At 36.7% G+C, this 21,524-nt stretch overlaps 4 protein-coding genes across 8 annotated transcripts in view; 1 reads left to right on the top strand and 3 right to left on the bottom strand.

Moving 5' to 3' along the window:
* The first annotated feature begins 250 nt into the window (after window positions 1-250).
* LOC128874206 (DNA fragmentation factor subunit alpha-like) lies at window positions 251-5,531 on the top strand. The gene is made up of 4 exons (XM_054118682.1): window positions 251-392; window positions 3,694-3,875; window positions 3,987-4,299; window positions 4,387-5,531. The coding sequence occupies exons 1-4, from the start codon at window positions 298-300 to the stop codon at window positions 4,505-4,507; spliced, it is 711 nt and encodes a 236-aa protein (XP_053974657.1). The 5' UTR covers window positions 251-297; the 3' UTR covers window positions 4,508-5,531.
* LOC128874205 (D-beta-hydroxybutyrate dehydrogenase, mitochondrial) lies at window positions 483-2,384 on the bottom strand. The gene is made up of 6 exons (XM_054118681.1): window positions 2,102-2,384; window positions 1,824-1,907; window positions 1,567-1,741; window positions 1,369-1,490; window positions 1,203-1,307; window positions 483-1,128 (listed from the first exon to the last, which is right to left on the bottom strand). Exons 1-6 carry the CDS (start codon window positions 2,315-2,317, stop codon window positions 730-732), a joined length of 1,101 nt encoding a protein of 366 aa, XP_053974656.1. The 5' UTR covers window positions 2,318-2,384; the 3' UTR covers window positions 483-729.
* Window positions 5,532-6,043: 512 nt separating the features above from the next.
* On the bottom strand, window positions 6,044-7,283 carry LOC128874207 (uncharacterized). Its single transcript, XM_054118683.1, has 4 exons — window positions 7,058-7,283; window positions 6,857-6,935; window positions 6,665-6,793; window positions 6,044-6,392 (listed from the first exon to the last, which is right to left on the bottom strand). The coding sequence occupies exons 1-4, from the start codon at window positions 7,127-7,129 to the stop codon at window positions 6,166-6,168; spliced, it is 507 nt and encodes a 168-aa protein (XP_053974658.1). The 5' UTR covers window positions 7,130-7,283; the 3' UTR covers window positions 6,044-6,165.
* A 266-nt stretch (window positions 7,284-7,549) lies between these two features.
* Window positions 7,550-21,524, bottom strand: part of LOC128873104 (rho guanine nucleotide exchange factor 12) — a 39,530-nt gene continuing 25,555 nt past the window's right edge. For 4 of the 5 annotated variants that reach the window (XM_054116395.1, XM_054116399.1, XM_054116397.1 and 1 more), the window contains 8 exons: window positions 13,183-13,454; window positions 11,731-13,032; window positions 11,516-11,632; window positions 11,189-11,365; window positions 10,747-10,967; window positions 10,457-10,604; window positions 10,296-10,342; window positions 7,550-10,046 (listed from right to left, as the gene is read on the bottom strand). In XM_054116395.1, the coding sequence (XP_053972370.1) occupies window positions 9,948-10,046; window positions 10,296-10,342; window positions 10,457-10,604; window positions 10,747-10,967; window positions 11,189-11,365; window positions 11,516-11,632; window positions 11,731-13,032; window positions 13,183-13,454 (2,383 nt within the window). In that variant the 3' untranslated portion in view covers window positions 7,550-9,947. The remainder of the gene's footprint in view (window positions 10,047-10,295; window positions 10,343-10,456; window positions 10,605-10,746; window positions 10,968-11,188; window positions 11,366-11,515; window positions 11,633-11,730; window positions 13,033-13,182; window positions 13,455-21,524) is intronic. The other variant, XM_054116396.1, reaches the window with a different exon arrangement.

The raw sequence follows: 21,524 nt of genomic DNA, 5'->3' as shown, positions 1-21,524 counted from the left end.
CAGGTAATATTTCCTGTATGAATTGACTTTACCCTGTATCGCGTGGTTGAATATTTCGTTGAGAAGAGTAGTTCGACGAGAAAAACAATCGACAATTATTCGTACGAGTTAAAAACGATTAATACATTTTCGCTTTAACCTCTAACGGTGTAGAAAACGAGTCGATGAGTCGACCATATTGTTATTTTCCTCAATTTCATGTAACAAAATCTTTGTTTTGCGGAAATATTTTTACCGACATTGTGAAATACGGAACCGATGAAACCACTAGCGCGATCTGTCTTGCGTTCGTTATAAATGGATTTGAAAAATTATAGTGGAATAATATCAACAAAGATGGCAGTTTCACTTGAAAGTTGTAAACTGGTGAATTGGAAAGCTGATAAATGGAGGTAAAGAAAGTGAATGTTTTATTGTAATTTTTATTTGTAAATAAATGGCTTAGGTGGAATTAATACGTGTTTTTTTTTTTTGTTTTTTTACTTTTCTATTGAAAAGTTCTTTCGTACACTATATCACATCTTATTTCGATTGTTACTTTTCTTTGTTGACTAGAATAATTTATAAATAATTGTATGTGTGTAATCCGATACATTGTAATAAATTAAACACAATAGTCTTATTATTTGTAATGATACATAAACTATTATTGTCAATAGGCAGTGTTTATTAAATCCTAGATGACATTATGACATTTTTATTTGTATCTGATCATACTTTCACTTCTGATTAATTTGTATATAATATGTCGTAAACTGGTTTTGGAAGATAATCACTACATAAAGCTTGTATTCTTTCTTTACGCAAAACTGGTGTGTACCTTCTGACTGGAAAGGTTTTTATAACTCCATCTGTTAAAGCTCTTGTCACTGGTGTTAAATCTGCTTCTGGACCTTGAGTATATTTTTCAAGAGCCAACATTTCCTTCTGAAATAACTCTTGGCCATATTCTTTACGAGTCTGAGGATCTAATTGAGTCCACATGTCTCTAGCCTGTTCCAACAATGAACTGTTGTCTTTTAACCATGCATTCCCAGATATGTATTCACCTGTTTCAACAATAACTACATCTACTCCCCATCTTCTCATTTCTAATCTAAGACAGGCTCCCCATGCTTCGACTGCAGCCTATTACAAATATATAAGGTATTTTTTATGTTTGTATTTTTACAAGGTATTGTCAATTTCATAAAATAATTTACCTTTACTGCGCAATAAATGCCTCGAACAGGGCTTGGTATACGAGCTAAGAGACTGCTGACTAACACAACACGACCTTTTGATCTTCTAATTAGAGGTAGAAAAACCTTGGAATAAAAATATTATCAGTTTGTAATATACAGTTACTGTGCCTTAAGTTATGCTTACCTGAGTTAATCGAGCAAGACCAATGAAATTTATGTCTATGCTACGTTTCAATACAGAAGAAGGCACCCATTCGCATTCACCTAAGGTCACCCAAGCTGCAGCATGCACTAATGCCCATAAACCTAATGTAAAATGTATGTAATATAATTTCAGTTATAAATGACATTGAATGTTCAAAAAAAAAATGTAATTTCAAACCTGGTGCACCATCCGGCAAGTTTTCATTTACATAAAGAAAAGTTGAATGAATATCATGTTCGCTGGTAATATCCAATTGTAACACATGTAATCTGCCAGAACCCTCTTGTTTCAATTTTTGCATTGCCTCTTCATTTTCTGCTTTGCTACCAAATCCAGCAAACACTGTAAATCCCTTAACAAATATATCTTATGTATATAAAAGTACGAATAGATAATATTACATGTTGTAACAGTACATAAAACTTCATTATTACCAATTCATCTAATTGTTTACTCAAAGTATATCCAACTCTGGAATCACATCCTGTAATAAGAACTGCTTTCCCTGCAGCAGTTACCTGTACCATTTACATCTGTATGTACTAACATTATAAAAATATTTATTTGTACCAGCATGTTATTTGCATTGGGGTTAAGTTAAAGTTAAAGTTTATTTTTACTCTAAGATATGTTATAGGGTTTTCAAGCTTTTCTCCAAGCAAATATGAGGCATACAGATTGACAAAAAAATTGATTCAAGTAAATAACATACCTTCAGATTGTGGTAGAATAACGTAGACCCTATGGATATGAGCAATAACAACAGGAATAGAACAAAACTAGATGTTTGCGATATACCCAAAGTATTTAATACAGTTGCTAGGATGACTGCAATTGCATGCGAGAATGCAATTGGAAGGAGACATCTTTCTGCTAATTCCCATGTCTGACTGTCATCTGGTTCTTTATATCCACTTGGCAAAGGCATTTCTGGTGCAGCTTTATTAATATTTTATACAAATTTGATCGATTCCATTCAAACTAGACTTGTGGCTCGGCTGAGAGCCCCAACTGGGCTAACTCTGAGCTAACTTTAAACTTAAAACAGTATCTAGTCTCGTCGATCTAAATTTAACTGCAGTGCTGTGGCTTAAGTTCAGAGATCCTAGTAAAATTGTATGTCTTATCTCAGGAGTATAGGTGAATCATCCTAAAGTTTTTTCAAATCTTTATTAAACTACAATTATCCTCATACAATTATTATTGTAAAAATGCATGTACACATTGCATGTGTTAAAGTACATAAATGGCAAGAAAATGAGTCTTGTATACGAAAAAAATATTATTTCATTTATGATATGTTAATATTAAATTATTTAAAGTGAAGAAAATAAGTGTTATTTATAAACAAGCTTTAGGAAGAAAGAGTAAAGCCCTGGCATAAAGGTAGTTGAATACTCCATGCCTCTTTTCCTATAAAAATGTATTATAACATTCATGTCTGTTCCAAAAGAATTATTTTTCATTTCCTTTTTGATATACAATTATAAATAAAATCCATTCAAAATTATAGTTTGTTAATTCTAACATTCTATACAAATGTAATAAGAAGTAATAATATGCGGTGTAAAAATAAATGAACGGGGGATCAATTTATTTTTACTCGTATTTTATCATCGGATTAACATCGAGGTCATTATCGTTGAGTAACGTAAACAATTCGTCTGGCGGTAATAAAAAGATGATACTGGAGTGGGGTAAGTTATTGATTTCTGTGTGGGTGCCATGTTGGGAGGGAATACCATAGTGGGTGTCTCTTGGTCGTACCATACGCAGTAGTCTACAGAGAATATAAATAGGAGGGGTAGTTGCACCATTGACCCAGTGTTGAGTTGACATACGGTCAGTTCACTCACTCGGGCGTAACTCGTCTAAGCCTTTCAAGTTTTTTATTCGTATATTGTGACTTGTTAAAAATTGTAGTAAAATCCCTTTAAGAACCAACGATCCAATGCAATCCAAAACACTGCCCTTTCTTACTTACGTCCCAACCACACAACTTTATACCCGAATCATCGACGTCTACCTAGTGTTTTAAGTATTGTTGCAAACGTTTTTCTAACGTAATTTAAATAAAGATTGTCAGTGTCGAGTTGACGACGTGTTTCGTGTTGCGATTTTGATCGAGGATAACAGTAAGCATCGTTAAATCAATGTGCGACGATAATCAGGTCTCAGTGCAGTCGATTCTTCTCCAGAAAGTAAACATTTGATGACATAAATTTCACACGGTTGATCGAATCATTGAAGTCTAGACTTTTCACGAGGATTTTTTCAAATTGTGTTTTCATTTACAATTTGAAGCAATATGTCAGAAACAGCGGGAATATCGCAAGGATTGGGCAATCCTTACAAAATTGTCGATCACGCCAGGGAAAAACGAAAGGGGATTACTGCTTCATCTCTGAAAGAATTGACTAGCATCGCACGAAGCCGGCTGTCTTTGCCTTTGGATGCTGAACTTACGATTGTTTTAGAGCAAGACGGTAAAGTAACATTTTTTAACTAATGAAATAGATGTTCTTTCGTTTTAATGAATTGCCTTTTTACAGTAATGTGCGAGTAACTTAATCTATAACGTGGAATTTTTCTAATAGGCACCGAAGTAGACGACGAAGATTATTTTGCAACATTAGAAAGGAACACTAATTTAATGGTGCTACACGGAGATCAAAAATGGGTGGCAGCGGGAAGTAGTAAAGCTGCTTCTCGTTACATTGTTGTAGACGATGTAGATAACATAGAAGGTGGATCAAGGGGAGATGAAATCAGAAGGCGTCGGCCACCAATAGAACCATTGGTTTCGTCGTTGCACGGAGATCCATCGCATATATCGTTACTTAGTGGTAACGATTTAGAATTACTCAGTGATATGGATCCAGATAGCTTAGCCGATATAGTGCCTGACAGGTACACAGTTAAATTTAAAAGTTACAAGAGAATTCTTGCTAGCTTAGAATAATGAAACATATATTAATGTTTTATGAATTATTTCAGAATTTTCCTGGAACAATTAAAAGAAGCCTCAGGTAGATTTCTGGCTGAGAAGCGACAAGCACAGGAGTCGATGGCTCTTCTTCAGATGTATGCAAGTGGTGGAGAGATGGAGCGAGCGTAGGCCATGTGGGGGGTGGGCGCCCTCACATTGGCTAATATGTATCGAGTTCGACGTCGCATATTTTATAAAGGTCGCCAACTACAACAAACTTTAATCCTTTTCTGGAATTGAGCCCATTACATTTATAGCGCAACGATCTATCGCGCCATCTATTACCATCATACTATTCATGAAAATTGAATGTTTCCATTGTCAGTGAAAATCTGGAAATTCTTCTATGCAGAATTTGAAAGGATCCAATGGTGAAGAAACACGTACAGGAACTGATAAGTTCCCATTTTTGACAGATGGTCAAAAATCATTTCTGAAGTATTGCAAGTATTTACTAAATATGTGAACACAGAAATTTATTAGCAAAAGAGAACCGCATTGAAAGTTGATGCTTGTCCATATTATAAGTTAATACTAACGATATGTAGTTTTATTTTTTTGTTAATAGTCAGTTATTTTTTAGTATTTTTAATTTTGTGCAAATCGATGGCACGAGTACGCTTTAGCGTTATTCCTTTTCGTAGAAAGTGGCATAAGGAATTGCTTTCCTGCAAAATGAGATTCCAAATACAATTATTGCGTACATGCAATTTAGCCGTTGAATAATCTGAGTGTACTACATAAACAAAAAACTATATAGAAATATCATGTCAAAGAAAACATTCCGTCACGATGTTGTCATATCAGTATTAGCAAAAAGACGACACATTTGGTTTATGAACTTTTGTATGTAGATATATTATACCAAGTTTTAGTTCAACGAAGATCGATGAAATGTTTAAGACTGAATTCATAGAGAAAGAATGCATCCCCATTATGATCACCAATTCATTGTACACTAAATTTAGCGTTGTAATAGGAAAAAAAAACAATATCAGCCTTTGATACCAAAGTTATGCATTTGATAAAAAAAAAAAAAGCTGCAGAGGAAGAAGAAAATGCGCCAGTGTTTCTGTAAAGATTACGCATATGCATACAAATGTTGCATTAAAGTATTTGTATAATTGTATCTGTACTCGTTATAGATAGAAGCCAACTTAATATTCTAAAATATTAACCTAACCTTTAACGTCTCTGCAATGATATTTACTTTGGATTTTAAATGCAGCAAGTTCAACGCTAATGTTTATTCTTTGCAGAAACACTCTTAACAGAATATCGTGACATTCTTTGATATATACCTTAACATCTGTATATTACAAAATAACATTTACATTTATTGTCATTTGGATATTTAAAATGCAACGATCAGTATATGTATACTTGATAATTAGTAGCAACCAAGCTGCGTCAGTAATCATACATTCGTTCTGTATGTAATTTCTAATGGTCTTTCTTTACGACGCATTAAAACGAGTAATATTTTACTGTAATTTTAAGACGTGCTAGGAAACAGTCGATACATTTAATAGAACTGCCAATTAAAGAGAACAACTAATGCTCAATAATATCCTACCCATTAAATCCTTTAAAAATAGTTCGTTTTTTTACTGATTTTTTTTTTTTTATTTTAATCGATACTGGTATTTAATATATTGACACTGATTCTGTATTATTATTACAGTTATTATTATAATCGAAATATTACGTCCATAACATATTCTAACAAGTATCTTATACATATACATACATATTATCTTATACATATACTTATGTATATACATAAATTATGTTTTAATGGAATGTAGAAAGTTGGCATCTACGAGCTGATGCAAGACGCTTGAAGCATCCTTTGTTCGATTACCGGCGCTGCGTAAGTGACAGACAGCCTCTTGAAGAATAAGTTCACTTCTTAGCAGTTGGCGATTAATGCTTGATAATTCTTGAACGGCAGTACCGATCGTTTCCTCGGTCATTTGCATGAGATCTTTGTCCAATGTTTCGTTACATTCATCTGTTCAAATATTACTTGCTCAGCATATTAAGTGGTTTATAAAAAATATATGTAAAATACTCAAAATGCAGAATGCTTCTAAATAATTACAGTTTTAGGTGAGATTAAAACTACCTGAATCTGGTAGAAATCGACATTATTCAGATAATTATGTTATTACATATTTTTCTGTGTCAGAATTAATAGATGATACTCTAGCAATAGCTACGCGTATTGTACTACTACAGAATTAATAAAATGATGTTAATAAAAATAAGAATATTTTTACTTACGTAACTTTTTATGCAACAAACTGTTGTACTTTATGGAATATTTCTTAGACTTTGGTATTTTGATATCAGCGTAAGGCATACAAGCTATAGCATCGACTGCTCCACTGATACTGCTCAAACTTGTTCCATCTATCAAAGATGAAATTAAATTGGAAAGAAATTGTAATTATATAATAAAATGTTCAATCTTACCATCATCAGATTCTGGAGCCTCACCAGAAATGATAGTGCCACAGTGATTGGGACTCCGCACAGAAGGAAATCCTATACCCTGTGTGAATAATAATTTGTCTGCAAGATTTGTTTGTAATTCTAGTGTGTATTATAAATGATGAGATAAGTAGGAAGGTGTGAAGAATTTGATAAATTTGTTTTATGATAGAAGTGACATACAGTGGTAATGTTCGTATTGTCATCATCAGATTCTGGAGCTTCTCCAGAAACAACAACAGCCTTCAAATCCATATTAAGAATGTAAATTTGAAATTCTGGAAGTGACAGTTAGCTCAATAAAAGACAGCAAGCCCAATAAAGTCAATTAATATTTTGCATTGTATACATTTCTTTCGTTCGCTAATAAGCTGAAAACGTAAATAAAACCACGTGACTGTGGGTCTGGCAGAGTGGGGACTCCCCCCGCTCCCCGCCAATGCTTTCGAAACAGTGGCGCCATCAGTGGGAAAACGTCCAAGTTGGTAGTAACGTTAGTTCCCACTTTTCACGCTAGATGGCGCCATCTAGCGTCAAGAATAGAACTAACGTTTTGTAGCCATTTCATTCAATTATGATAGATAGCACTTGATATGATAATACTAATTACTCAATAGTTTTTAGTAATGTTATGATTTGGTTCTTCAGGTATACTTGAAAAGAATGTTAAAAAAATACGGGGTAATTTACAATTTAATAAGTATTTTAATGCAATAATATAATAATAATAATTATTATAATAATTAATAATATCAACTAATAATGTTATTAAATATTTTATACATGTACATAGTAATTATAATAATTCGTGTTTTACCATTAGGGAATTATTAGTGTTTAAAAGTAGCAAAGATTTTATGTAAACAGGTAAGTCTTTTTTGCACTATCAGTCCTTTGTTACAAAGAGTAGTAGATTTTTTTATTCCAACTGTGTGTTTTAAGTGGAGATGTAACAAAACAGCATTGGTATTAATTAAACAGCAATAGAATATTTCTTACAGTATGTTGTTTGTATGTACGATTATAAATATTTATCTTCTTACAAATATTATTTGTGAGAGTATCTTATATTGGCTATTGTTCTTCTTATCTACGCATATTGATAATTTTCAAGTTACCAGGCATGTTCAGGATTTCATAAGTAATATATATAGAAATTTTTGTTTCATTTACTTATGTTTCTATTTATATGTTTCATTATACTCGAAAAAAGGAACTTTTTTTGTTCACTTAGGCAAGTACAGCACCAAGAGGCAAATAATAAATTTGAGAGCAAATGCCGTTTGTAGAAAATATGTATCAGGATGAATACAAAAATTCATTATTTCATGCAGTAATTACATTTCTGATGGTATTTATTACTTGTAATTATTCAAATTTATTAAATTTCATTAGACTATTTTATATTCTACAGTTTCATAAAATTTCATATAACAATAAAATATTGTTATTGATTGTACCTGCAGCATAAACATTGACTTTAAAAAGTTCATAATCAACTGTTTTTGTACAGATTAAAATTCCTCAAGTTTAATAATTTCATCAGTAGTGGATTTTTTCTTGAGGCTTATGTTTAGAATTTAGAGAAAACATATTTATTTCAAGAAAAAGTAAAATAATTTCAAAATTAAAAATCTATTGATAGCAAATTAAAATACCATTATTTTTTTAATCTTTCACGATTGTCTTAGTTGCAATACAAGTTGGTTTGAAATGGTCTTCACACATGCTCTTGTTTAATTTTCACCAAGTAATATGTTTACAATTTTTATTTATGCAATTTTTAACTTTTTTCAAAGATTATATTTAAACGAAATTAAAGTTAGAAAGACTGGAAGAAACAGGAATTAAATGAAGAAGTATTAAATAGAACAATAAAAATAGTAACTAATATTATACACTATATTAATATGTTGCAGAATATTAATACAAAAGATATTGTAAGATTCATTATTAGTTACTCTGAATAATTTGGAAACCAATCGACATTTGCCGCCTCTGGATTTAATATCCTGAACATTTGGTCACTGAATATAAGAAAGTATGTAAGATAAACGCACTAGAAGCGTATTAATAATACTGCGTCGAAAATTGTTACTTTGCAGTGTTTACGAACAAAGCAATATTTTTACAAAAAGAAAAAGTAAAGCTTAAACTTTATATAGTACTAATATAACGTGCTTTGCATTCTTTTTTTGTTCACGTCGACACATTTCGCGGTTATGTTCTCTGTATAAATGCAATTTATGTTTCGCGATTATCGAACCATTATAATGACAACACAGTTGGTTCCAAATACACGATGTATCATAGTAAATCACAAAATGTGTATTTTTTTTTTAAGTGAACAACTAAATCGTTCTAAACGCGTACGATGTATTCGTGTAAATGTTTTTGTATAAAATGCGCTAACAATTAAATGTTCCGAAGTAACTTGTAGAGCGTTGACCACATTTTCCTAAAAGCATCTCAAGGAAAAAATGTAAGTATATAAATTGATGTTATATATAAAATAATTTGACAGAAATCGCTGTCTTTCAAGACACGGTGTAACAATTTCTATATGATAGGTATCGTTAAGAGGAGTATAGCAATATAAATTTTAAAACAATGCATAACGAGGGAAACTCTCCTTAGACAGTGAGAGGGTCGTTGCGCGGTTTGTTAACGTAGTGGGATAGAGTCTTCAATGGATTTAGCAATCAGCTTGGGGATCCCTTTCAACTCTCCAAAGAACATAACCTTCGTTTATCACTTCAGAACATCTACATTGCTATACTATTCTTTATCTAAAATTTATGTATAATTTTTAGTCATTGACGCGATATGACGTGCAGAACGCTACGTCAGGTAAATCCGGTTACATAAAATCTTTGGCAAAGGCATGATTAATCATTGACCCATGATTCTGTAAATATGTATATAATATTATTGTATTCCATAAACAGCTACTCGCCATTTGTTGTATTTTTTTTTTTACATAATTTTGATTTCTTCCAGTATGAGCATTCGGAAACGATCTTGCTCGTGAAATGCACCAAGTTGACATTTAATATAACACGTTGGTGTTGTGTCAACCGACACTATCCCCCATTACTTCCGTCTCTGTCTCGTGCTTTGTGTGTTCTGATTCTTCGTTCACTTCTGATCCGCCGTGTGCATCTACAAATTCCTGATATCACAAAAACAAAATTGAATTAACGATATAAGATTAACATTTGAAGGTCAATCTGCCTGAGAAAAATTTATCTGAAGAAATTTTCTGGCTGAATCGAATACTTGCAAATAGTATGATACGAAGGAAAAGATCACAAAAATAAGAAAAAAAACATTTCTAGAATTATTTTAGATTAAAATTTAGGAATTTAGCAACATATATTGAATGATATAATAAGATATATTATTAAACTGGGTTTCTTACATCTCGAGTGGTATCGTCAATACTGCTTTCCTTGTTTAAAATGTCATCTGCGAACGGAGGAAAAAGTTAATTTATTACTTTTATTCATTCAAAAATGTATGAAGTATGCAACGAACATTATCAATCTAAGTTCTGAAAAATTCAAAAAATGAGGAACTAACCGGGTTCCGTTTGCGTTTGGCTTGATGTGCAAGTTTCAGAAAAGTCACGACGTTGTATATCTGCATCCAGAGCGTGAAGACGTTCTCTGCTTCTACGTAGTTCTTTTCTTAACCTTTCTCGCTCCTCTTCTCTCTCTTTTATAATTTCCTATAATACATAGGACAGTTTTCGGTAAAAAAAAAAAAAGAGTAACCAATTTTGTTTCTCAACTATAATCTGCGAACTATTGGGTCTACTTCCTTGTACATTATTTTATTAAACTATGTATATAAATGTATACAATACTCACCAGTAATTGTGACAACTGAGATGTGAGAGAGTGGCATACTGGCTGTAAACTTGCGACTGACACCATCGGTTGCTGAGGATAAGGATGCACTCGTGGCGATGGACAACCAGTCGCCTCGCAGCTTGGTGTCGTTGTTAGTGCCGATGTACCACGCGATGCAAGAACAGTTTCCGTTTCGCTTACGTTTAACGCGGAATTTAGCATTCCTACTAATTGATTCGCTGAAAATATAAAACGAAGTACCGTAATCGGAACGTGCATGCTTTTTGTGTACCTCGTTATTATTTTCTTTTCTTTCTCGATTCTTACTCTATAGATAGTGCTTCGATAAAAAAAAAAAGTGTGTGACCAAAAAATATTTTCTTGTATCCTTATCATCTGTCCGGGAAAGAATTAATAATTCTAGAAAACTATGTGATTATTATTGCGCAAAAAAAAGTACCTTGACTAATAGCAGCGAGTATAAGCTCAGCAGGTTCTTTTTCGATGCTCGATGGCTCGGACGCCATGTCTGCTACATGCTCAAAATCTTCTTTTGGGATATTTAAGATATCTGCTACCAACAATTGTTTTTCTACCAAAGCTTGCTTAATTATTTCGTCCTTTCTTCTGAGACATTCTGAAAAATAACAAATTTTATTCCTTAGTATAAATCCTGTTTTTTTTTTTGTTCTGTAAATCATATCACGATGCTTAGAGATAGAGCGAAGAGATACAAAACATTCAACCGGAAATATTGACTACATTATATAATAAATAAATAATATACCTATGGGTGTAAGTACCGGTTCTGCAACATGTACAGGTGGTACCTCTACGTGCACTTCGAGCGGATCTATTAATGATACTTGCGTACAAGTAACCATTCGCAGAGGTTCTCCTATACCTAAATCAGACAAATATATCGCGAATTAAAAAATATAAATACATGGATATACTCTGTAATTATTGTCTCTATGTTATAACACAAGATAATAGTTGAACCTGATGCAGAAGATTCGACTGGATGTTGTTGTTGCGGCTGCTGTTGTTGTTTCGTTTGTTCAGTCGTTGAAGGATCGGGTCCAGAGGTATTAGGGGCTTCTCCTTCATGTTCAATGCTCGTATCTTGGACAGGATCCTTCGGTTCTGTTTCTTGTTCCTGTTCCTGATCCGTTTTATCGGGAATATTGTCTTGTTCAGTCGAGGAGGTGTCTTCGACCGTAGGTCCAGGTTCTTCTGGCAGTGTAGTGGGTGGAGTAGGTCTTCTACCTTGTTTATCACGAGCCTTGTACGCTTCGGCCGCCTCTGATATATGTTTACACCATTGTTTACGCTCCGCGGGCGAGGCTGCTACTAAATCGTAAATCTGCGCTCCGTTCTGCGACGTATTGACAAGGTAGAGGGAATTCTTGTCCACGGCGTTGTGCCTGACGAGAACAGTGGATACCTTGACGATGGGGCTCAACACGGAATTCGCTTGATTCGTGTTGATAAACTTTAGCAGGTACTTTTCATCTTGCCGATGCAATAGGAATATCGTGTCGTCGAGCAACACGACGTGCAGATCGACGGGTTTAGCACGGTTCTGCTCGGTTCTGCGCCACTGCAACGGGCCTTCGTAAATCAGTTTACGCTTGGTGATGTCTAAATTCTTGAATTCCTGAACGGTCGGATGGTCGAACTTGTCGAAAGCGGATCTATCAATGGTGCGCTGGATCTCTGCCAGCCTTTGATAATCCTCGGCCTCGCGCACCGCCTGGTTAACGCGACTTACGATCTCCTTGCTTCTATCGAGGCTTCTCAGCACGGCGGCTCTCTCTTTCTCGCTGCTCTCCGGCGTGTACTTGGCCAAGTTCTCGAACAGCAGGGGATACTTGGTCAATCTAAGCATCCCCGTCAGGATATGATCTTTGAGCTGTAGCCTCCGACAGAGGGGATTTGATTCGATCTCGTTCAAAAAGGAATTCAATTTGGGATCTTTGCGACGACGATCACGCAGAGCGTCGAGGGCTACCTGCTGTTTCGCGCAGTATGTCGACGCAGCCTTCTCGAATGCCTCGCCGTTCTCACCGTCGAACATGTCCAGGAGCAGATCGCCGACGTCTCCCATGCACGGGTTTTCTTTTTTCTTACGTTTCATTGCTTGATTGAAGCGCGAATGAATCGTTACCATCTCGTCTAAATTGGAAAATAGTAATTGTATTTGGTCTAATGGAAGTACTTGAGATTCCAGAAGCGGCTTGTGGAAGACGTGCGACAATACTTTCAACGCCCGCACGTGCGACCTCTCGGTATGGAAGAGTTCTGAAACAGAGCATGGCGAACATTCTGTTAGGAATCTGTTTTACCATTTTAGGTAAATAGTAGTAGAGTAGTATAAGAAAATCTATGAGAATGTGCATACAATATATAAAATATCAATAATAATAATATATATACATATCCGATACCAACCATTAATGACTTCCTGTCGCTTCTTCTCGGCATTGCTGAGACGCGCGAGCAGATCCTCGGCGACTCCTTGGCTCCAGTCCGGTGTATCCGGCTCGACATCAACATCGCTGTCCCACGAGGTCGATGTGTTCGTCGCCGAGGTAGAGGGGTGCACCTGCTCCAGGCTGGTACTTGGGCTGTCCAGACTTCTCGTCGACAAGCTGCTGTTCGACGAACTGCCAGCGGAGTTCCCAGGGAATGTCCCGGTATGTTCGCAGTCACTGAAACCAGCCCTATAGTCAATCGTTAGCGAATTATGGCATTCTACGTTTAAACTGTACCCCGGCCGGTTCAGCCACTCGAAACCTTTTCAATGCTCAGAAGTTCATCCCTGATACGATTTACGTGACATTCGCGCGTCATTGTTGACCGTGCTACAATTGAATTTTCTTATTTCGAATATTAGATACTTTCATCGAGGTCTGAAATTATTCGATTACACGATCCTCTAATTATTCCAAATTTTAGAATTGTTTGCGTAACGGTACATAGAACCAACGATTACAGCATGAAATATACGTACTATGAAAGTGCGAAACACTACGCACCTTTATCGACATGAAATTGTGTTAAAAGACATGGGAAAATAAAAGAATGGCGCACTGCTCCGTCGAACTTAATTTGCTAAGTATGAGCCTGTTAAGTGCTCGAGAAATTAATTTGTCTTCTATTATTAATATCAATTAGTTATACATTACCCAGTACGTTAATATTATTAATACCGTGTTCTTTAATAATTCTTTAATAGATTGACAGGAAAGTAACGTGGTGGATGTGTACCTCTCGGATCTCGTACGGCGTTCATTAACACCGATGCTCTCGTGATTGGAGACGTCGTTCGGGACTTGAGAGAGTCGGTCCTCTACGTTCGAGCACCCTGGCGAGATATCGTTCGACTGATCGAAGGGAGAAGACGGTTCCGTGCACGATATTGGACTAGTTAGGTTTTCGTTGCCGCGAGAATTGGGTCGAGGACGGACGCGTCGAGAACCACGTTGTCTCATCTCTTATATCTCCTTAGCCCTAAAGGGCTTCCGCGATGGGGTAAAGCTGACTGGCATGAGCCGCCTTCTACTGCGAACGCGACGGTACGCGAGGGCACACTTCTCGTGTGTCTTTTTGCTGCAAACAAGCGCGAAAACGTCACGTCGAGAATACGCTGCGCTGAATTTCTTTTTTACCCTCGAGGTCGGTAATACCTCAGCGTCGCCGAGTCACGAAAATGGCATGATCGTTTTCGTTTAACATGTTCAAGTCGCAACATCGATGAAATCTCACGGGCACGTTTCTCGATTGGGACAATTTTAAGCCTCGAGTATCGCGTTTCAGCCTGAGATACACGTCTGCCTCGTGTTGTTTGTAAATAGTACTTAATTTATTTTTCGTCATCGTGCGAAGTAAGTCCTGGTTTAATTAAATATTGTCCCACGAAAGTGCCCAATGAGAGTTCAGTTACATAATCCTGTTCTTCTATTTTATTATTTAATTTATACACACGATTAACTGCGATCAAAAGGATCCGAGTATAATGCAAAACTAAACGATTATAACTGTTGTAAGAAAGGGTAATTAAAACCTGTACTCGATAACGTATATTAACAAGAAAAATTGTTTTCTCAAATACTAACACAGAATCTCCCGAATTAATAATTATGTTACTGCGCTATCTATTATCTCACGGAAACGTAAATTTATACACACAATTAACTGCGATCAAAAGGATCCGAGTATAACGCAAAACTAAACGATTATAACTGTTGCAAGAAAGGGTAATTAAAACCTGTACTCGATGACGTATATTAACAAGAAAAATTGTTTTCTCAAATACTAACACAGAATCTCCCGAATTAATAATTATGTTACTGCGCTATCTATTATCTCACGGAAACGTAAATTTTTTTACATTCTGTTCTATGAATTTGTTTCAAGGCTAAAATTTTCCTGACAATTAAATTTCTAACTGAATTACCTGGAGCCCTAAGAGTAGCAAAATAAAAGGATCGTATCTGCTTAAAGGTCACGCGTTCTGTTCCCGTTGAAAGTCGGTTAGCAGTGCATTGGCATTTTGACTGACTTGTCGCTGTTATACCATTACACGCACCCCTTTATGCTGTTACAACACGAGCACTAAAAGGGCGAGGAGTCCCTACGAAAATTTGTATTCTTATAATTTTTGTGCGAGGCGATCGGATAACGACAACTAAAAATTTTCTTAAAACGATATGAACATCGAGAACGTGCACAACGACTTCTATAAGAGAGCTCTGTAAATGGTTAAATTTGAGTAGAGATTTCAATGTGCAAGGTGTTTCGGAAATAGCTGTGATGTAGGTTTTCGTACACTTTACTTAGTTTTCCATTAAATCGTCGTCACAGTTTAACGTAATCGGCGCCACTCCTCTATTACCCGATCTTTATTATTCGCTCCATGAACTGCTTCTCAGTGTGTACGTGTACTCCGATGAACTTTTAATTTAACTCCCGACGATGCAAAGCGTAATAATTTATTTAATATTTGAATACATAATGAATTGAATAATTTTAATTTTAATTTAGATCTTGTTTGAAAATCACTGTTCCAATTTTCAATTATTCTTTTCACGTATTCGTTCGTATAAACATTTTCCAATTACAGACCAATAAGTTCATTATCGCGTTAGATTTCCCATGATTCAATTTTCCCGTCGATCGGTGTCCCACTTTCGCATCCGTAACGATCGGGAAAATTTCAGCTGGATCTGTCCAGGTTTTTCATTTATCCGAAGTAATCGAATAGTGGCTGGCAAGGTGTACCGAGTATAAACGAGAACTTAATCGACGTCGATCAAGCTAAGCCTTATCGAAGCCGCTCCTTCATCACTTTAATCAACCCCCTAGATATAGAAGCGACATCGAGTGCGGGTGATACGCTGCCTTGTGCATACAGTCGTACGTAGACATCAATGGTACCTGTATTCTTCCAAAGAGTAAAATCGACGTAGCTCTCTGTCTCGTACACTGACACCTCCTTTAACAAACGTTTGCTCAATGAATGTTTCTAGTAACAGCTGCAAAAAGAACTGTCGTTTTTGTCAACCAGAAACATTCCGTCCGCATTAATCGCGTACGGTTTACCATCGATTTCTACCCCGACAGACCCATCTAATTAAAATCGTTCTGGAATCCTTCGAATATTTAACCGTTACTTAACCAAACGAATATTTTGTGTATGGCACAAATTTCCGAAATGGAAATATTATTTTTATACTTTAATTAATAAATCAATTTTTAGAGTTTCTGCGACGAGACACGTGAATTTTATTGATTAAACCATAGGATCGAACATCCTGTAATGCACTGAACGTTGTAAAGAGTCTCTGTTCAGGGCATTTAAAATTTGAAAAGAAACAACTGTTAAACAATCGAATTACAGAACGGCAGAGACTCGCGCGGAGAATTGGGGTCCTGTAGGGCAAGGAGTCTGCAAGAAGCTGAGCCTACGGCCGATGGTATTGATTCGAAAGTATCGATTGCTTCAAAAATAAAGGCCAAGACATCTATCTCTGGCCTGGTATCGCTTTGGCCCCCGTTTACCGGCGTGCACACGTACCATGACCGGATCGATAGAAACGGATCGCTTTCTTCTTCCTCCCCATTTGTACGCAATCGATCTTTTTTTAAAGCCAGACGCATTAGCCGGCTAATTCCCGCGAATCGTACTAATAGCCGCGAGATATCAACGAAACTCTGTCAAATATGCTCTTAACGTTAAAAATAAATCCCACGGCGTTTCCAGTCCCACGAGGGCGTAACACGTCCGCGACGGAATATCATTTTTCCTTTGTGCGTTGCAAAGTGAAACGACAATCCTGGATTATATTAAGTGCTTCGAGAAACATTACCGCGCCTGAACAAGCTAACAAAGGCGAAATGAAATCTTTCGCGAGCTTACGGTATAAACATTCCGTTTCCGTGCAATTTACACGCATCGATTTTCTTTCTTTCTTTCTTTCTTTTTTTTTTTTGCGCTGGGTGGAAACTTGTTTAGAGTAGAAATGAATAATATTCGGAATAGAGCGAAATTGATCGTGTACGTTTTCTAATCGCTACCAATTGATTTTAATTACGACGGTGGTGACCCGTATATCGCGTTGCTCTTCGCAGAAACCTATCCTTCCATTATGTGGAGCGCGTTCCTTCTGACTTAATAATTTTCATTGAACTAACAGTCTTCGTATCGATTTCGCGTGTCGCGAGCTTCAGCTGCGTCTCAAATTTGTTCTTTTACGAATATCGAACGTATATCCAATTATTTCGCGAAAGAATTTCTAATTTCGTCCAATGCCAGTGTCTATTTTTACTAACGGTATAGCGGCAAGAATGGTCAATAATTGCAGCGCGATCGAATCTCCCGATGCAATAAAATTTGTTTTAATAAAGAGATGCTAATTGAATACACGGTTAACCCCATGTTGGGTTAATGTAATCAAGTGTTTCAGGACGATAAAGAAGAAAAGGACGCAGCGATAAAAAACGAAAGATATCGTGCCATTGTTGACGGAAGAGAAAGCCGTAAAAGAAAGTAATTAACCATAATGTACTTCGCTTGAATTAGGATCCAGCATGTTCGTCTGCATGTTGTATCGAACAACCATAAAAATGTCTTTCTGAATTTGCCGTTTAGACGTTGTTCCAAAATAAACTTTAAATTAAATCAATCAACTTGAATCAAATTAACTCGATCACAGTATGTTCGTATTGAAAATGAAGTCTGTTCGAATAAAACCAATACCATCTACTATAAAATTACGATCACGTTCACTTAGTCTCATCATATCTCCCAAACTTTAAATTTGCAATGAAAAAGAAGCTAGCTTTGTTTATTTAAGTGCGTAACTATAAATTTAGTTATTGCACTGAATTCATGTATAATAGTACAATTATTTACATTCTTCTTGACATCACTTTGATTTACATAACTCTGACTCTAGCCCCGGTACCTCGGGGTTGCTTGTCCGAGGGTACAAAAAATAAGAGAAGTAAAGAAAATTACATCGGCACGGTATAAAATGAAAATTGGCTCGTCGATGTCAACAGTGCGTACTATGCGCGTAAAAATTGTTCCTTTTCGGTCGCTCTTCGTCTCGAGAAGACTTGTAACATTCCTATTTCCGACGCAGACCGTCGAGGCACCTCCGTTATTTCGCAGCGAGCTCGCTACGTCATCGGCTTAATTCATCAACAAACCTGTTGTATTTTTAAGAAGCAAACGTATCCGTGTTAGTGGCTCGATATGAACGACATCACGAATTAGTGTCGTTTCGTTAAATCCAGTAATAAACGCACAATGACGAAGACACCACCGCCAACGGGTTATTTATTTATCGAGCCTCGACTCGAAGCCACGACGTGGTTTTCATGCTCCGTCAAGTAAAAGCGAACACTGTAGTTGATTACTGTAGTAATCGACGAAGTCAATAATCCCATGTATCTTTTCTTTTCCGAAATGAATTCGAATACACCAACGATTTTAAGGCGCACGTGGAAATCGACGGGACTCGAGGCGCGCCGTTCAATTTTTAGGTAACACCATTTTCATCCCTTCGCAGCAAACTATTGCCACGACGATAACTGGTTTCACACGCGAATTCACGAACTTGTTGATGAATGTCTGGCGAAATGAACAGCCCGACTCGTTGGGGTATCCCTATATTCCGCGCGGCACACTTCGACGTTATAAAATGGAAGAATGGAACTTGTAAAGAGCATCACGGTGAGCAAGCCGAGCGAAAATTGATCATCGCGACAGGTGAACTATAATTCTTGTAGCAAAACTTTTCTGAATTTCTGAATTCGGATACGATGTTGATCGGTCGTTTTTTTTTTTTTTTTTTTTTTTTAAGCATTTGTACTCTATATGTCTATCGCAGAAATTTGTCTAAATGAAACGATGGGTTTGACGTTTCTAAATAAATGATTATGTATACAAGGATACAACGATATTCCTGAGCAAAATAAAGGGTACAGTCAATTGTTCCATTTATTAACATTCAAGTTTAACGTAAAAGAATTCTGAATTCAACGAGCGATGAATATTTTCTAGCACCGAGGACCGAATAATTGTGTACAATTTTTTTTTTTTTTATTAACCCAATCAGAATATCGTCTTTAAAATAGATCTCGTTTTCGTTTACGAATATCGAAAAGGATCCACGCTTTTCGTCTCGCATTACTAAGCGTTCCCAGAAAGAATCATTTAAATAGCGTTTAAGCAAATTAAAACCAAACGAGGTGGATGTCATCACGTAATCTAGCAGGTCGCGTTCGGTTAAAACGCGCGATAACCAGATGCTCCGATGGGCATCCGTAACATTTTTCGAAATATTCCTGAACTATAATAAGCGTTGATTTTGGCAAACGTAATTACGTCTAACGACCGACGCGTCATTAAGTACAAATCTTGCTAGGTCCAAAACACAATTTAGCTCGACTAAAACAAAATTAATATCATCGTTCGCTTTGGACGTTCTAAGCGTGTCTTGTGTTTATCGAATCTATTTTCTGCGTGTACACATTTCTTCGCACTTCCTTTTTCTTCGCGTTCGTATCACTTTTCAACGATACGACGAATACGCAATCGACTTGCATAGAGAACGGCTTTGAAGTGCGTCCGACGAATAGACGCTGTTTTTCCAAGCGTTTCGAACATTTATTACCGACGCGCGAAGGCATTAAAGTCACCATTTCTAAAATGACACGAACCTTCCGGCCGACTTAATACCTTCATTTGTCATCGCGACACATCTTTTCTTCCCTATAAAATCGCCGTTTTCACAACTCATCGTCGATTAGATCGAGATTCGTGTCGAAGCGTACATAGAGGGTGCACGATGATAAAACTCGATCCTTAAACAAATTCGTTTAGATAGAAAACCGTTTTACAAAATGTCGGATGGATCTTTATTTTGCTCAAGATAAACGATTAAACTAGGAATTCAGAAGCTACAGATTCTGTAATGATTCTAACACCAGAAAGGATGGTAAATAAACTACCTCGCCGCTGCCTGATAAATCAAAGAATCCCTTAAATCCTCTATTTAACATTTCAACTACCCATTTCGAAATAGAACAGCTCAAGTTGGACATCGTAAATAGACAGTCAGCACGGTTAATAAATCTCCGAAGATAAATACTGTATTCAAAAATCCTATAAATACCCCCATAGATAAAATGCTGAAACAATTTTATAGTCCTAATCCTAACGATCGCTTACGACAATCAATATTTCGCAATGTTTACCACGGTTACGTAGTCGGTTGTCATAAATTGTACGTAACAACGGTTAAATAAATCGTGAAAAAAGAAAAAAATTACATAAGCGAACGAAGTTAAAGGTTCGCCATAGCAATGAATCACTTCTCCGAATACGTGTTCGAGATACGTTCGATCGAAAGACAGTGGCGCAAAAGGTGTCACGCGTCTCGGAAGGTGAGTCTGCGAGGGATGGAATTGATCGATATCCGAACGAGTCGAAATCGTCACTGGCGCACGATACGCGCGACGAAACGGACAAAGACGGCCGTCGAGAGGAAATTGCGGACGCGGGATCGCCGATCGAAATCGAAAACGTTTAGGGGGAAAACGTAACGGGCGGACGCGTGGGTGTTTCGTACTGTCGAAGCCGCGCAATAGCCATCCGCGGAATTGAACGTTTAACGTCAGACTGAAGGCCTTCTGGCTGGCAAACACACCTTCGCCACAGGAAGAGAGAACGGAGTCGAGTCTGCGCCGTTTGCACGTGGACGGGGATCTAGAGCGTCAAGAAACGAAAAGTCGCTTGGGAAGAAGAAGAAGAAGAAGAAGCGGAGGACTCTGCCAAAAATCTATACACGGTGTGTCGGAAAAATTCCAGGGCCGGGTAAAAGCTGGGAATAGTACATTCCGTTTGATTTCGGTAACGAGACCATCCCGCGGAGCCACCGAGCGGGGCATTAATTCCTCGCGCAAATAAAACAATCGGAGACGCTGAAGACCACGGCCATTGAGCACGATCCAATCGTACAAGTTCTCTAATTACAAAAACAGAGTCGTGTATAGAATAAAATATAGAATGCATGTAAGTTGACCTTGGTAGTTTTAGTGTTAACAGTTATCTGCAAGGAACATAATTCCCGCTAAATCAAGTACGAATATCAATGAAGATATTAATACTATTCGAATTCCTGGATCACGTGGCCCTAGAACTGTTTAGACACATTTCGTGTTTATTCGTTCCAGCCAGTCACGGAAAAGCTAAACGCGAAATGATGGTGCCTCAAGGTTGC

The sequence above is a fragment of the Hylaeus volcanicus genome, chromosome 3 (assembly GCF_026283585.1).
Source record: "Hylaeus volcanicus isolate JK05 chromosome 3, UHH_iyHylVolc1.0_haploid, whole genome shotgun sequence".
In the NCBI taxonomy this organism is placed as follows: domain Eukaryota; kingdom Metazoa; phylum Arthropoda; class Insecta; order Hymenoptera; family Colletidae; genus Hylaeus; species Hylaeus volcanicus.
This window is presented reverse-complemented; position numbering and strand designations above follow the sequence as displayed.